Source organism: Cherax quadricarinatus, chromosome 26 (assembly GCF_038502225.1).
Source record: "Cherax quadricarinatus isolate ZL_2023a chromosome 26, ASM3850222v1, whole genome shotgun sequence".
Lineage (NCBI taxonomy): Eukaryota > Metazoa > Arthropoda > Malacostraca > Decapoda > Parastacidae > Cherax > Cherax quadricarinatus.
Genome location: NC_091317.1, coordinates 21,413,753 through 21,429,397, shown reverse-complemented (window position 1 = coordinate 21,429,397; position 15,645 = coordinate 21,413,753). Strand labels below are relative to the sequence as shown.

The 15,645-nt window shown below is 44.5% G+C and overlaps 1 protein-coding gene across 6 annotated transcripts in view; it reads left to right on the top strand.

Moving 5' to 3' along the window:
- The window catches only part of LOC128703097 (beta-1,3-galactosyltransferase 5-like), a 120,506-nt gene that overhangs the window by 81,293 nt on the left and 23,568 nt on the right, over window positions 1-15,645 (top strand). For 4 of the 6 annotated variants that reach the window (XM_070088874.1, XM_070088872.1, XM_070088873.1 and 1 more), the window contains 2 exons: window positions 6,334-6,728; window positions 7,349-7,490. In XM_070088874.1, coding sequence (XP_069944975.1) covers window positions 6,334-6,728; window positions 7,349-7,490 — 537 coding nt within the window. The remainder of the gene's footprint in view (window positions 1-6,333; window positions 6,729-7,348; window positions 7,491-15,645) is intronic. The other 2 variants (XM_070088876.1, XM_070088875.1) reach the window with 1 other exon arrangement.

Here is a 15,645-nt window from a genome sequence, read left to right as displayed (position 1 = left end):
CCCACACTCTGACATATACAATACTAACCTAACATACAGAATTACATAGGTTTCCCACTCTGAGGCAATCAGGATAAAAAAAAATGGGTTGCCAGAGAGCAACAAGAAAACCCAAGGGACAGGAGGAGGGAACTGCAAAGGAAGATTGGGCAGCAGAGCTCACAAAAAGGGAACAAGAATGGGAAAAGAAACTAGAAGAACTTAGCATGAGAATGGAAGAGAGGATAGACATGGAAAGCAGGAAGTGGGAGGTGAAAGTCAAAGCAGCAGAGGCCAGGATACAGAGTTTAGAAGAGGAACTGGAAAATCTGAAACAGACTAAAGAACTAAATAACATTTTGGGATTGACAACAGAGACCGCTACCTCAGCCACAAATAAGGGGACTGTAGGGACAGAAGGAGCAAAACTGCATGTAGAAGCTCTATCAGTGGAGACTGTAGTAAATGAAAGAGCTAAGCTATATGTGGAGGCCCTAAAAGACCACAACAGAGCCCAGGGAAAGCCGAGAAGGGAAAATGACAGGCCACTGAGCCCATGTACAGTAGCTAGTGAAACTGAAGAAAGGAAAGCTGCAATGGAGGAAATCAAATTGAATGAGGGGATACACAGGGATATGCAGTGGGAGAATGAAAGGGTGAGGTCAGTCTTTGTGTATGGGCTACAGGAAGTTGAAGGGGAAACATATGAAGCAAGAAAACAAGGGGAAAAAAAAGCAATTGAAAGCATCATGAAAGTAATCGGAGAAGACGACATGACCCAGCTGGAAAATTTTCGGAGAATAGGGGGGTTTGTAAAAAAAAGAACCCGGCCAGTGAAAGTGACCTTCAAGGCAGAATCGACTCGGAACAGGATACTGTGGGAGAAAGCACGATTAAGGGACATGCCGGAATACAGGAAGGTGTATCTCGACCGCGACAGAACACAAGACGAAAGGCGGAAACTGAGAGAGATGATACAAAGGCGAAAGGAGGAAAGAGAGGGGATGGAGAAGACAGACAGGAGATCCCAGACACAGGAAGAAGATCAAATACAACCTCCCTCACAGCTTCCTATAGAAGCCTCCCAACCAGGTCAACCCCAGTGCAGCCAAACACTCTAAACCAAAACACCCATGTCATATCCAATGCCCCCACCCACTACATTACAAACTCCACCCCCACAGCAACCACCCATAGTTCCTTATCAGGTCTCCCAATTCCCCAACCCCAATACACCTCCCAGACCACAGTCTTAGAAAAGAAGTTGAAGGTATGGTATACAAATGCAGATGGAATAACAAATAAGTATGAGGAGTGGCATGAAAGAATCAAGGAGACATCCCCAGACATAATAGCACTCACAGAAACAAAACTCACCAGAATAATAACAGATTCAATCTTTCCACCCGGATATCAAATCCTCAGGAAAGACAGAGGGAGGAGAGGGGGAGGAGGAGTTGCACTGCTCATTAAAAGCCAGTGGGGTTTTGAGAAAATGGAAGGAATGGATGGCACGGGTGAAAGGGACTACTTAGTAGGAACAATCCAGTCTGAGGGACATAAGGTGATAATTGCAGTAATGTACAACCCACCACAGAACTGCAGGAGACCAAGAGAAGAATACGATGAGAGCAACAGAGCCATGGTCGACACACTAGCCGAGGTGGCCAGGAGAGCACATGTGGGGGGAGCAAAGTTACTAGTTATGGGTGATTTCAATCACAAGGAGATTGACTGGGAAAACCTGGAGCCCCATGGGGGTTCCGAAACATGGAGAGCCAAGATGATGGATGTAGTACTGGAAAACCTCATGCATCAACATGTTAGAGACACTACCAGAGAGAGAGGAGAAGATGAACCAGCAAGACTGGACCTTGTATTCACCTTGAGTAGTTCAGACATCGAGGATATCTTGTATGAAAGGCCCCTGGGAGCTAGTGATCATGTGGTTCTGTGCTTCGACTACATAGTTGAGCTCCAAGTGGAGAGAGTAGCAGGAATAGGGTGGGAAAAACCAAACTACAAAAGGGGAAACTACTCAGGCATGAGGAACTTCCTTCAAAACATTCAGTGGGAGAGGGAACTGACAGGAAAACCAGTACAAGAAATGATGGACTATGTGGCAACAAAATGCAAGGAGGCAGAGGAGAGGTTTGTTCCCAAGGGAAACAGAAATAATGGGAAGAACAGAACGAGTCCTTGGTTCACCCAAAGGTGTAGGGAGGCAAAAACTAGGTGTACTAGAGAATGGAAAAGGTACAGAAGACAGAGAACTCAGGAAAATAAAGAGATTAGCCGAAGAGCCAGAAATGAATATGCACAGATAAGAAGGGAGGCTCAGCGACAATATGAAAATGACATAGCATCGAAAGTCAAGACTGACCCGAAGCTGTTGTACAGCCACATCAGGAGGAAAACAACAGTCAAGGACCAGGTAATCAGACTGAGGAAGGGTGATGGGGAATTCACAAGAAACGACCGAGAGGTATGTCAGGAGCTCAACACGAGATTTAAAGAAGTATTTACAGTGGAAACCAGTAGGACTCCAGGAAATCAGAACAGGGGGGTACACCAGCAAGTGCTGGATGAGGTACATATAACCAAGGAGGAAGTGAAGAAGCTGCTATGCGAACTTGACACCTCAAAGGCGGTGGGACCAGACAACATCTCTCCGTGGGTCCTTAAAGAGGGAGCAGAGATATTGTGTGTGCCATTAACAAAGATCTTCAACACATCATTTGAAACTGGGCAACTCCCTGAGGTATGGAAGATGGCAAATGTAGTCCCAATTTTTAAAAAGGGAGACAGACATGAGGCACTAAACTACAGACCTGTATCACTAACGTGTATAGTATGCAAGGTCATGGAGAAGATAATCAGGAGGAGAGTGGTGGAGCACCTGGAAAGAAACAAGTGTATAATTGACAACCAGCATGGTTTCAGGGAAGGAAAATCCTGTGTCACAAACCTACTAGAGTTTTATGACAAGGTGACAGAAGTAAGACAAGAGAGAGAGGGATGGATCGACTGCATTTTTTTGGACTGCAAAAAGGCCTTCGACACAGTTCCTCACAAGAGGTTACTGAAAAAGCTAGAAGATCAGGCACACATAACAGGAAAGGCACTGCAATGGATCAGAGAATACCTGACAGGGAGGCAACAACGAGTCATGGTACGTGACGAGGTGTCAGAGTGGGCGCTTGTGACAAGCGGGGTTCCACAGGGGTCAGTCCTAGGACCTGTGCTGTTCTTGGTATATGTGAACGACATAACGGAAGGGATAGACTCAGAAGTGTCCTTGTTTGCAGATGATGTGAAGTTAATGAGAAGAATCAAATCGGATGAGGATCAGGCAGGACTACAAAGAGACCTGGACAGGCTACAAGCCTGGTCCAGAAACTGGCTCCTTGAGTTTAACCCTGCCAAATGCAAAGTCATGAAGATTGGGGAAGGGCAAAGAAGACCGCAGACACAATATAATTTAGATGGCCAAAGACTGCAAACCTCACTCAAGGAAAAAGATCTGGGGGTGAGTATAACACCGAGCATATCTCCTGAGGCGCACATAAATCAGATAACTGCTGCAGCATACGGGCGCCTGGCAAACCTACGGATAGCGTTCCGATACCTCAATAAGGAGTCGTTCAAGACACTGTATACCATTTACGTCAGGCCCATACTGGAGTATGCAGCACCAGTTTGGAATCCACACCTAGTCAAGCACGTCAAGAAATTAGAGAAAGTGCAAAGGTTTGCAACAAGACTAGTCCCAGAGCTACGGGGATTGTCGTACGAAGAAAGGTTGAGGGAAATCGGCCTGACGACACTGGAGGCCAGGAGGGTCAGGGGAGACATGATAACGACATATAAAATACTGCGCGGAATAGACACGGTGGACAAAGACAGGATGTTCCAGAGATGGGACACATACACAAGAGGTCACAATTGGAAGTTGAAGACTCAGATGAATCAAAGGGATGTTAGGAAGTATTTCTTCAGTCATAGAGTAGTCAAGTCGTGGAATAGTCTAGAAAGTGAAGTAGTGGAGGCGGGAACCATACATAGTTTTAAGGCGAGGTATGATAAAGCTCATGGAGCAGGGAGAGAGAGGACCTAGTAGCAATCAGTGAAGAGGCGGGGCCAGGAGCTATGACTCGACCCCTGCAACCACAAATAGGTGAGTACAAATAGGTGAGTACACACACACACACACACACACACACACACACACACACACACACACACACACACACACACACACACATGCTCATACACAACAGGCAGTGTCTAATCGACATGTGCAGGACAAAATGGTAACTAGCTCTCTCTCTCTCTCTCACACACACACACACACACACACACACACACACACACACACACACACACACACACACACACACACACACATCACACACACACACACGCACACACACACACACGCATCACACACACACGCGCATCACACACACACACACACACACACACACACACACACACACATACACACACACACACACACACACACACACGGGGCCAGGAGCTAAGACTCGACAGATACACACAAATAGGTGAGTACACACACACACACACACACACACACACACACACACACACACACACACACACACACACACACACACACACACACACATGCACACATGTGGTAATGCTTTATTTACAGCTAGCAAAGTCAGGGTATTTCTCCAGAATGGTCTGCAATATACCACTGTGGATAAAATACTTAGCCATTTCTTGAACACTTCTGAGTGAGTTGTTTCTAAATTCATTAATTTTATCACACTCCAGTACATAATGACGCAATGTGTGACAATAGTCCATCTGGCAAAGTTTACATTTCGTTTGGTCTACATCTGGTGGTGGTGATTTAACCTGCCAAAGATACTTGTAACCCAGCCGGAGCCGGGCGGTAGTGACATCCAAGAGTCTACTTATCTTGTTGGATGCACCATAGACATGTGGCTCCTCCTGCATGATAGAATGATGATAGATGGACTCACTGGTGTCAATCTCCCTGAGTCTTAAGTCCATAAAATTCAGCTGAAGTTCTTTTCGTATTATTGTTCTCAAACTACTACCTGACAAGCCAAGATTGTAATCTACTCCCTCTTTGAAAGCATACAGCTTAGCCAATTTATCAGTTCTATCATGCATCTGAAGACCAATGTGAGATGGAATCCACAGCATGTGCACTCTGACTCCACTGTCCACAATCTTACCATACCTATGTCTGGCTTCTGACACAAGCATGCCACAATTTATACTTAATGAGTTGAGAGCATTTATGGATGACAGAGAATCAGTTACAATTAAAGTGTCAACCTTAGATACATGGACACATTTGAGTGCAAGGAGTATGGCAAACAGTTCTGTTTGAAGGGTAGAGGCCCAGTTATTGATGCGTGCTCCAATTTCTTTAAGAGAGCCATCACTCTGTGTGACAACAGCAGCACTACCAGCTGCACCAGTGGACTGGTGAACAGAACCATCAACGTAAATAATTTGTGAAAGTGTGTTGTGTGTGACTAAGTTATCAATACAGCTTAAGGCATCATGTTTGGCTTCAAGACGAAGCTTTGGTTGTGATTTAAGAAGAGTTTTGGGGGGAAATGGAGGAATGGTAGTTTGGAATGGGGTAATATCCCATGGAGCAGGGAAATGTCTCTGTTGTCCAACTTGATATAGATCATGTAGCTGGTTCATGCGGAGGTCGGTTCCAGTTTTTTCGATCCATCTGGAAGGATGTTCACCAGTGCTGAGGAAAGTTTGGAGGGCTTCTGTGCAGGGGTTTGAATGGGCTAGCCTAAGCATATTGACCCCAATAAGGATATTTCTCATCCGTTTCTTGTCATCCGCACTACATCCACGCACATTCAAGCATCCCAGTTTTATAAAGTTTTTCTTCTCTTTTTTAGTAAATGTCTACAGGAGAAGGGGTTACTAGCCCATTGCTCCCGGCATTTTAGTTGCCTCGTACGACACGCATGGCTTACGGAGGAAAGATTCTTTTCCACTTCCCCATGGACAATAGAAGAAATAAAGAGGAACAAGAGCTATTTAGAAAAAGGAGAAAAACCTAGATGTATGTATATATATATATGCATGTGCGTGTCTGTGAAGTGTGACCAAAGTGTAAGTAGGAGTAGCAAGATATCCCTGTTATCTAGCGTGTTTATGAGACAGAAAAAGAAACCAGCAATCCTACCATCATGCAAAACAGTTACAGGTTTCTGTTTCACAGTCATCTGGCAGGACGGTAGTACTTCCCTGGGTAGTTGCTGTCTACCAACCTACTACCATGGGATATATATATATATATATATAATTTTCCAACAGGCTATGCTGGTGAAAGAATCACAACGACATGGTGACGTGATACAAGCAAACTTTATAGACACCTACAACAACCTGACTTATAAAACAACGGCACTCATCACCTGGGCCTTCCAAAACTGTCCCAACACTCCTTTCATCCTCAAAATAGACGATGACGTTATTCCTAATCCTTTGGCACTGCGAGACTTCCTCATAGTATACCTGCAGCAACATCCCCATCCTGTTGAGATCATGGGCAGTGTGAGGCGTTGTGACGAGGCTTTACGGGAGGGAAAGTGGGCAGTGTCTAACGAAACGTATCCGGACGAGCGATATCCACCGTTCGTGGCTGGTCCTTCATACTTGCTGCCGATGACAGTCATCCCTGTCTTACTTCAGGCCATCAGAAGAACAAAGTGAGTGTTTTGCTGTGTTAAACTTAACTGTTATTTTTGGGAAGTTCTCAACCCGTAGGGGTCACATTACATTTGTGGAATGAGGGGATTATTATTATTATCAAAAAGAAGCGCTAAGCCACAATGAGGGGAGCTCAGGTTCGATCCAAGGGGTGGGTACATCCATTTCCTTGACTCAAGAGCTCCTCGCCGGCATGACTGCCACTGTTCACCCGTCCAGAAGTGCCTTGATGCCGGTGAGGACTCTTGAGCCAAGGAATTGGATCTGTCCTGTAGTTAGTACTTTAGCATCTCCAATTTCCCAAAAGCTCTGTGTAATCCCTACGGGCTTAGCACTTCCCCATGAATGCAAGGCAATTGTAGTTTCAAATATATTATAATCATGGGGGAGCGCTGAACCCGTAGGATTATACAGCGCATGTAGGGGAGAATGGAAGGTATTCAGGCTCAATTCAAGGAACTGGAGCACAGATCAAATTCCCTAGATCAAGAGCCCCTCGCCAGCGTCAAGGAACCTCCCTTGAGGGGTCCAATATAATAATTTCATGTTTTAATATTTAATTGTATTATTATTATTATTATTACAATCAAGGGGGAAGCGCTAAACTATTTAATTGTAGGTTCTTGTACCTGGAAGACGTGTACACGACAGGTCTGGCAGCGAGGTTGGCGTGTCTCGCTCACTATGACTTGACCTCCCTTACCAACTTTCTGCCACAGGACATGGACTACTACTGGTGTACTGGCTCTACAGTTTTCCAGGTGGGAAAATTATTATAATTGTGGGGGGGGGGGGTGCTAAACCCGTAGGATTAATGTGCATGTGAGAGGATGGAAGGTATTCAGGCTCAATTCAGGGAACCAGATTATTATTATTATTATAATCAAGGGGGAAGCGCTAAACCCGGAGGATTATACAGCGCCTGGGGGGGGATGTGGAAGGCATTCAGGCTTAATTCGGGGAACTGGAGCACAGATCCAATTCCCTAAATCAAGAGCCCCTCACCAACATCAAGGAACCTTCCTTGAGGGGACAGGGAACCAGAGCACAAATCCCCAGGTGGAAAGAGCTAAACCTCTATGGGTCATACAGCTCCTGGGGCAATGAGAGGTAATTAGGTTAGATGCAACAAAAGAGAGGTAAAGTTCAAATCCTTAGATCAAGAGCACCTTCACAGGCGTGACAAAGCTTCTCTTATGGAAGCGAGACTGTGTGAACACTGCAGCAGAGAAAAATTGAGTGCAGTGACAAACATTGCCTCAAGTATTGAAAGATTGGATATCAGAGTGGAGGGAGGGAGGGAGGGAGTATGAAGGAAGTGAATGTGTTCTGATATTTGGGATTGGACTTGGCAGCAGATGGGTCTATGAAAGATGAGGTGAACCCCAAAGTTGACAGAGGAAAAAGGCGGGTGGTGTAATGAGGAGTGTGGAGACAGTTATCTATGGAAGCAAAGAGGGCAATGTATGAGTATATCAGTAACTATGCCCTTTATGGGTGTGAAACATGGGTTGTGAATGGTGCAAGGAGGAGGCTGGAGACAGTATGTCTGAGGACAGTGTGTTTACCTGGAGTTTACCTGGAGAGAGTTCCGGGGCTCAACGCCCCGGCGGCCCAGTCTGTGTGGTGAATATTTTGCAGAGAATCCGAAGCATGGAGATTAGGTGGCAGTGGAGAGTTACTAAAAGTCTTATACACAGAGCTGAGGAGGGATGAAGTGGTTTGGACATTCAGAGAGGGTGGAACAAACTAGAGGGTGTACAAGTTTGAAGTGGATGAAAGGTGGGGTGGGGGTCGTCTCGTGAAGGGCTGGATGGATGGGATAAAGGAGGTAGTGTGCATGAAGGGCTTAAATTCCAGCAAGTGTGCATGAGCATGTTAGTATAGAAAAGTGATTTTCGACTCCAAGTGCTGTTGGAGTGCGAGTAAAGTAACATTTCGAGATTCAGCAGAACCAGTTAGCCATACTTGTGTGGAAATTAGGTGTGGAGTTAATAAAAGTATCAGTCAGAGGGCTGAAAAGGGGTTGTTGAGGTGGTTTGGTCATTAAGAGAGAATGGATCAAGGTAGAATGACATGGAGAGCATATAAATCTGTGGGGAAAGGAAGGCAGGGTAGGGGTCGTCCTCGAAAAGGTTGGAGGGAGGGGGTAAAGGAGGTTTTGTGGGAGAGGGGCTTGAACTTCCAGCAAGCATGCGTGAGTGTATTAGGAGTGAATGGAGACGAATGGTATTCGGGCCCTGAAGAGCTGTTGGAGTGTGAGCAGGGTAATATTTTGTGAAGGGATTCAGGGAAACTGGTTAGCTAGGCTCGAGTCCTGGAAATGGGAAGTACAATGCCTGCACTCTAAAGGAGGGATTTGGGATATTGGCAGTTTAGAGAGACTTCTACATACGTCACTCACACATAATCACTAAGCAGTGATTATGTAAGAGTGATAGTGAAAGTTTGGAATGATGAAAGTTTTTTTTTCTTTTTAGGCCACCCTGCCTTGGTGGAAAACCGCCAACATGTTATATATACATGTATGTGTATGTATGTATACTAATATAAAATATATATATATATATATATATATATATATATATATATATATATATATATATATATATATATATATATATAATATATACACACACAATAAGATCACAGTAAACAGGTGATTTCAGAATATGCAAAACAACCACTCTGAAAGAATAGAGAAATTCCAAGCACTTTCGTGACTACTCACATTATCAAGGATAATGTGAGTAGTCACGAAAGTGCTTGGAATTTCTCTATTCTTTCAGGGTGGTTGTTTTGCATATATATATATATATATATATATATATATATATATATATATATATATATATATATATATATATATATATATATATATATGTATATATATATATATATATATATATATTAATATTATATATTTTTATATAGCCGGACTTGAGTTCTGGAAACGGGAAGTACAATGCCTGCACTCTAAAGGAGGGGTTTTGGGATATTAGCAGTTTGGAGGGATATGTTGTGTATCTTTATATGTATATGCTTCTAAACTGTTGTTCTGAGCACCTCTGCAAAAACAGTGATTATGTGTGAGTGAGGTGAAAGTGTTGAATGATGATGAAAGTATTTTCTTTTTGGGGATTTTCTTTCTTTTTGGGTCACCCTGCCTCGGTGGGAGACGGCCGACTTGTTGAATATATATATATATATATATATATATATATATATATATATATATATATATATATATATATATAATATATATATGTATTATTTATATGTATATATATATGTCATGCCGAATATGTAAAACTGGTCAATTAGCAAGAACTCATTTAAAATTAAGTCCTTTCTGAAATTTTCTTTAAACGTATAAAAGATATATTTTTTCATTAATGTTAATGTAAAAAATTTTTATTTTGCACCAAAAGAATCTTGGATTTCTAATTTCCACACTACAAATTCTCTGCATAATATTTACACCACACATTGCCCTTAGACACGACATCTCCACTGCGTTCAGCCACCTCCTCGCGGCAGCATTTACAGCCCATGCTTTGCACCTGTGTAAGTGTTGGTACTGCTATACACTCGTGCATTCCTTTCTTTGCCTCCATGGATAACATTCATCTCCACAGATACCTCAACATACCACTCGCCTTTTTTTCATCAGTTCTATGGTTAACATCGTCCTTCATAAACCCATCTGCTGACAAGTCAACTCCCAAATATCTGAAAACATTCACTTCTTCCATGATCCTTTTTTTTTGGGGTCACCCTGCCTGTGAGAGATGTGTTAAAAAAAATCGTATATAATCTACAGATAGATATTTACAGATTTTTTTTTTCAACAAGTTGGCCATCTCCCACCGAGGCAGGGTGACCCATAAAGAAAGAAAATCCCCAAGAAAATACTTTCATCATTCAACGCTTTCACCTCACTCACACATAATCACTGTTTTTGCAGAAGTGCACAGAATACAACAGTTTAGAAGTATATAATGCAGGCATTGTACTTCTCATTTCCAGGACTCAAGTCCGTTATATATTATTATTATTATAATAAAAAAGAAGCACTAAGACACAAGGGCTATACAGCGCTGCAGGGCAGGAACGAAGCGAGAGATCAGGTGGCAAAAGGGAGGTGGACGAGTAATAGGTTATGGATAACAGCGGAGCAGTGGATGGTGAAAGGGTAAAGGGCAGCAAGAGACTGAGCTAGAAAGGGCTGAGGGGAGTGCGTAAGGTATCATCATCAGAGTTTGTGGAGTAAATCAGTCGTTGTCAAGAAGTCAATGAGAGAGTCAGGATTAAACGAGGGTCCATCAGCAAGAAGGGAAAGTAAAGAGAGAGTAGTAGAACGAAGACGGCGTTGGAGGTAAATTCTGCGTGCTCGTTGATAGAGAGGGCAGTCTAACAGAATGTGGCTATTATTATTATTATAATCAAAAAGAAGCGCTAAGCCACAAGGACTATACAGCGCTGCAGGGCAGGAAGGAAGCGAGGGCATCAGGTAGCAAAAGGGAGATGGATGAGTAATAGGTTACGGATATTATTATTATTATTATTATAATCAAGGGGGAAGCGCTAAACCCGGAGGATTATACAGCTAGGTTACGGATAACAGCGGGGTAGTGGATGGTGAAAGGGTAAAGGGCAGCAAGAGACTGAACTAGAAAGGGCTGAGGGGAGTGCGAAAAGTATCATCAGAGTTTGTGGAGTAAATCAGTCGTTGTCAAGAAGTCAATGAGAGAGTCAGGATTAAAGGAGGGTCCATCAGCAAGAAGGGAAGGTAAAGAGAGAGTAGTAGAACGAAGACGACGTTGGAGGTAAATTCTGCGTGCTCGTTGATAGAGAGGGCAGTCTAACAGAATGTGGCTAATCGATACTGGAACTTGACACTGCTCACAGAGAGGAACAGGGTGCCTCTCCATGAGATACCCATGAGTAAGACGAGTGTGGCCAATGCGAAGGCGGGAGAGAGTGGTCTCCCAACCTCGGCACTGATGACAAGAAGACGGCCAGTAACCTATGCTCGGTTTAATAGAATGAAGTTTGTTACCAAGCAGAGTTGACCAACGTTGTTGCCAACGGGCGCGAAGGTGTGCAGCTATTGTAGCAAAATAGTCCAGAAATGTAACACCTTTATAGGAAATTGGTAGGTCATGTACTGCCGACCGCGCAGCAGTGTCTGCCTGTTCATTGCCCTGTACGTCGACATGACCAGGGACCCAACAAAAAATAATATCTTTATGCTTCGTATTATTATTATTATAATCAAAAAGAAGCGCTAAGCCACAAGGACTATACAGCGCTGCAGGGCAGGAAGGAAGCGAGGGCATCAGGTAGCAAAAGGGAGATGGATGAGTAATAGGTTACGGATAACAGCGGGGTAGTGGATGGTGAAAGGGTAAAGGGCAGCAAGAGACTGAACTAGAAAGGGCTGAGAGGAGTGCGAAAAGTATCATCAGAGTTTGTGGAGTAAATCAGTCGTTGTCAAAAAGTCAATGAGAGAGTCAGGATTAAAGGAGGGTCCATCAGCAAGAAGGGAAGGTAAAGAGAGAGTAGTAGAATGAAGACGACGTTGGAGGTAAATTCTGCGTGCTCGTTGATAGAGAGGGCAGTCTAACAGAATGTGGCTAATCGATACTGGAACTTGACACTGCTCACAGAGAGGAACAGGGTGCCTCTCCATGAGATACCCATGAGTAAGACGAGTGTGGCCAATGCGAAGGCGGGAGAGAGTGGTCTCCCAACCTCGGCACTGATGACAAGAAGACGGCCAGTAACCTATGCTCGGTTTAATAGAATGAAGTTTGTTACCGAGCAGAGTTGACCAACGTTGTTGCCAACGGGTGCGAAGGTGGGTAGCTATTGCAGCAAAATAGTCCAGAAATGGAACACTTCGATAGGAAATTGGTAGGTCATATACTGCTGACCACTCAGCAGTGTCTGCCTGTTCATTGCCCTGTACGTCGACATGACCAGGGACCCAACAAAAAACAATATCTTTATGTTTGGTAGAGATACGGCGTAGCCAAAGTTGGATACGGAGAACTAGGGGATGAGATGTATCAAATTTTCGTATAGCCTGTAGAGCACTAAGGGAGTCTGAGACTACTACAAATGATGACACAGGCATAGATGCGATACGAATAAGTGCTGCAAGAATGGCATACAGTTCAGCAGTAAAAATGCTAGCTGAAGATAGTAAATGCCCTCGTACAACGCTGTCCGGAAACACTGCTGCGAATCCGACGCCGTCTGAAGACTTAGAGCCATCTGTGTACACAGCGGTGGCATGAGAATGGGAGTGGAAGTGATCAAGAAAAAGAGAGCGGGAAGCCACCGTAGGCAGTTGAGCTTTCGAGCAAGGGAGTGAGAAAGAACAGACCCGAACAGCTGGAACTTCCCAGGGGGGTAGGGAAAAGTGAGATGCTACATGAACATATAAAGGTGGTAACTGAAGGGAAGACAAGAGTGAATGTAGGCGAAGAGAAAAGGGACGGAGCAAACAGGGGCGGCGAACGAATAAAGAATGTCTACTAATATCGGTGACCATTCTATAAATAGAAGGATTGTGTAGATCGTGAGAGCGTACATAGTAACGAAGGCAATGGGCATCACGGCGATCAGACAAGGATGGAACATTTGCTTCTGTATAGAGGCTCTCAACAGGGGAAGAGCGAAAAGCACCAAGGCACAAACGTAAGCCTTGGTGATGGATAGAGTTAAGGCTAGAGAGAGTAGCAGGAGAGGCCGCGGAATAAATCTGGTCACCATAATCAAGTTTCGATAAAACGAGGGCTGAATGTAGGCGAAGCAGAGTTCGACGATCAGCTCCCCAGGAAAGATGAGCAAGGGTTTTAAGAAGGTTTAGCCGGCTGTGACAAGTTGCCTTCAGAGAGGTAATGTGAGGTTTCCAGGTTAACCGACGGTCAAAGAGAAGGCCTAGAAACCTGACTGTATCACGTTCGGGGATACGGGAGCCATAGAGATACAAAGGATGATCGGAGATAACAGAGCGTCTAGTGAAAGTAATTTGGTGAGTTTTGGTACTTGAAAATTTAAACCCATGTGTGGTGGCCCAAGTGGAAACACGGTCGACCGCATGCTGGAGAGAAACTGCAATAAGGTGACAGTCAGCGCCTGCACAAGCATTATTATAATCAAGGGGGAAGCGCTAAACCCGGAGGATTATACAGCGCCTGGGGGGGGATGTGGAAGGCATTCAGGCTTAATTCGGGGAACTGGAGCACAGATCCAATTCCCTAAATCAAGAGCCCCTCACCAACATCAAGGAACCTTCCTTGAGGGGGCCTGCACAAGCAATAGCGAAGTCATCAACATAGAGTGATGACCAAATATTGGGTGGAAGAACAGAGGCTAAATCATTTATAGCAAGAAGAAAAAGTGTTGTGCTTAGAACACATCCCTGAGGGACACCTTCAGCTTGGACGAAGTCCGGGGAAAGAACATTATTGACTCGAACACGGAAATGTCTGTCAGTTAAAAAGTTCTTAAGGAAGGATGGTAGATTGCCTCGGAGGCCTAAGGAATGGGCCTGGGCCAAAATATTATACCTCCAAGTTGTGTCATATGCCTTCTCAAGGTCAAAAAATATGGCAATAACTGAGTGATTATTCGCAAAGGCATTACGAACATACGTATCCAAGCGTAGTAAGGGGTCTATGGTAGAACGACCCTTACGAAAGCCATATTGACTAGCGGAGAGACTGTTGTGAGTCTCTAAATACCACATTAAACGTCGATTTACGAGGCGTTCCATCACTTTGCAAACTGCACTAGTAAGAGCGATGGGGCGATAGTGGGAGGCATCATGTCCTGTAGTACCCGGTTTGCGGAAAGGGAGATTATTATTATAATCAAGGGGGAAGCGCTAAACCCGTAGGATTATACAGGCGGAAAGGGAGAACAATGGCAGATTTCCACAGCTGGGGAAGAACTCCTTGTGCCCAAATAAGATTGAAGAGGTGTAAGAGGACTACAAGGGCTGACCGATGTAAATGTTGTAACATACGAATATGAATGTCATCAGGCCCAGCTGCCGATGATCGGCAAGCTGAGATTATTATTATTATAATCAAGGGGGAAGCGCTAAACCCGGAGGATTATACAGCGCCTGGGGGGGGGATGTGGAAGGCATTCAGGCTTAATTCGGGGAACTGGAGCACTGATCCAATTCCCTAAATCAAGAGCCCCTCACCAACATCAAGGAACCTTCCTTGAGGGGGGCAAGCTGAGAGCGTTGCCTCCATTATTATTATAATCAAGGGGGAAGCGCTAAACCTGGAGGATTATACAGCGCCTGTGGGGGGGGATGTGGAAGGCATTCAGGCTTAATTCGGGGAACTGGAGCACAGATAGCGTTGCCTCCAGTTCTTGAAGTGTAAAAGGCACATTATACTGTTCTTCTCCGAGAGAAGAAAAGTCCAAGGGTACTAACTCTCTGGCAGACTTTGAGGAAAGAAACGAGGGGCATAGATGGAGCCCTCGGGAAATACGGACCAGATGTGTGCCAAGTTCAATGGCAACGTCGAGAGGGTTTGCTATATCAACACCAGTGACCCGTAGAACAGGAGCCGGGTCAGGAGAGTATTTACCACTCAATTTCCTCACTTTTTTCCAGACTGCACTCATAGAAGAAGCAGAGGTGATGGTGGAAACATAGTCTCGCCAACAAGTGCGTTTAGCTTCACGGATGACACGGCGAGCGATCGCACGCTTCTGCTTAAAATCAACAAGTCTCTCAGCGGTTCTATTGTACCGGTACCTGCCCCATGCAGCACGTTTCAAACGTACTGCACGAGCACAAGCAGGAGACCACCAAGGAACGCACTTCTGAGAATGCCTGCCTGAGGTTTGGGGTATAGAATGAGAAGCTGCGGTATAAAC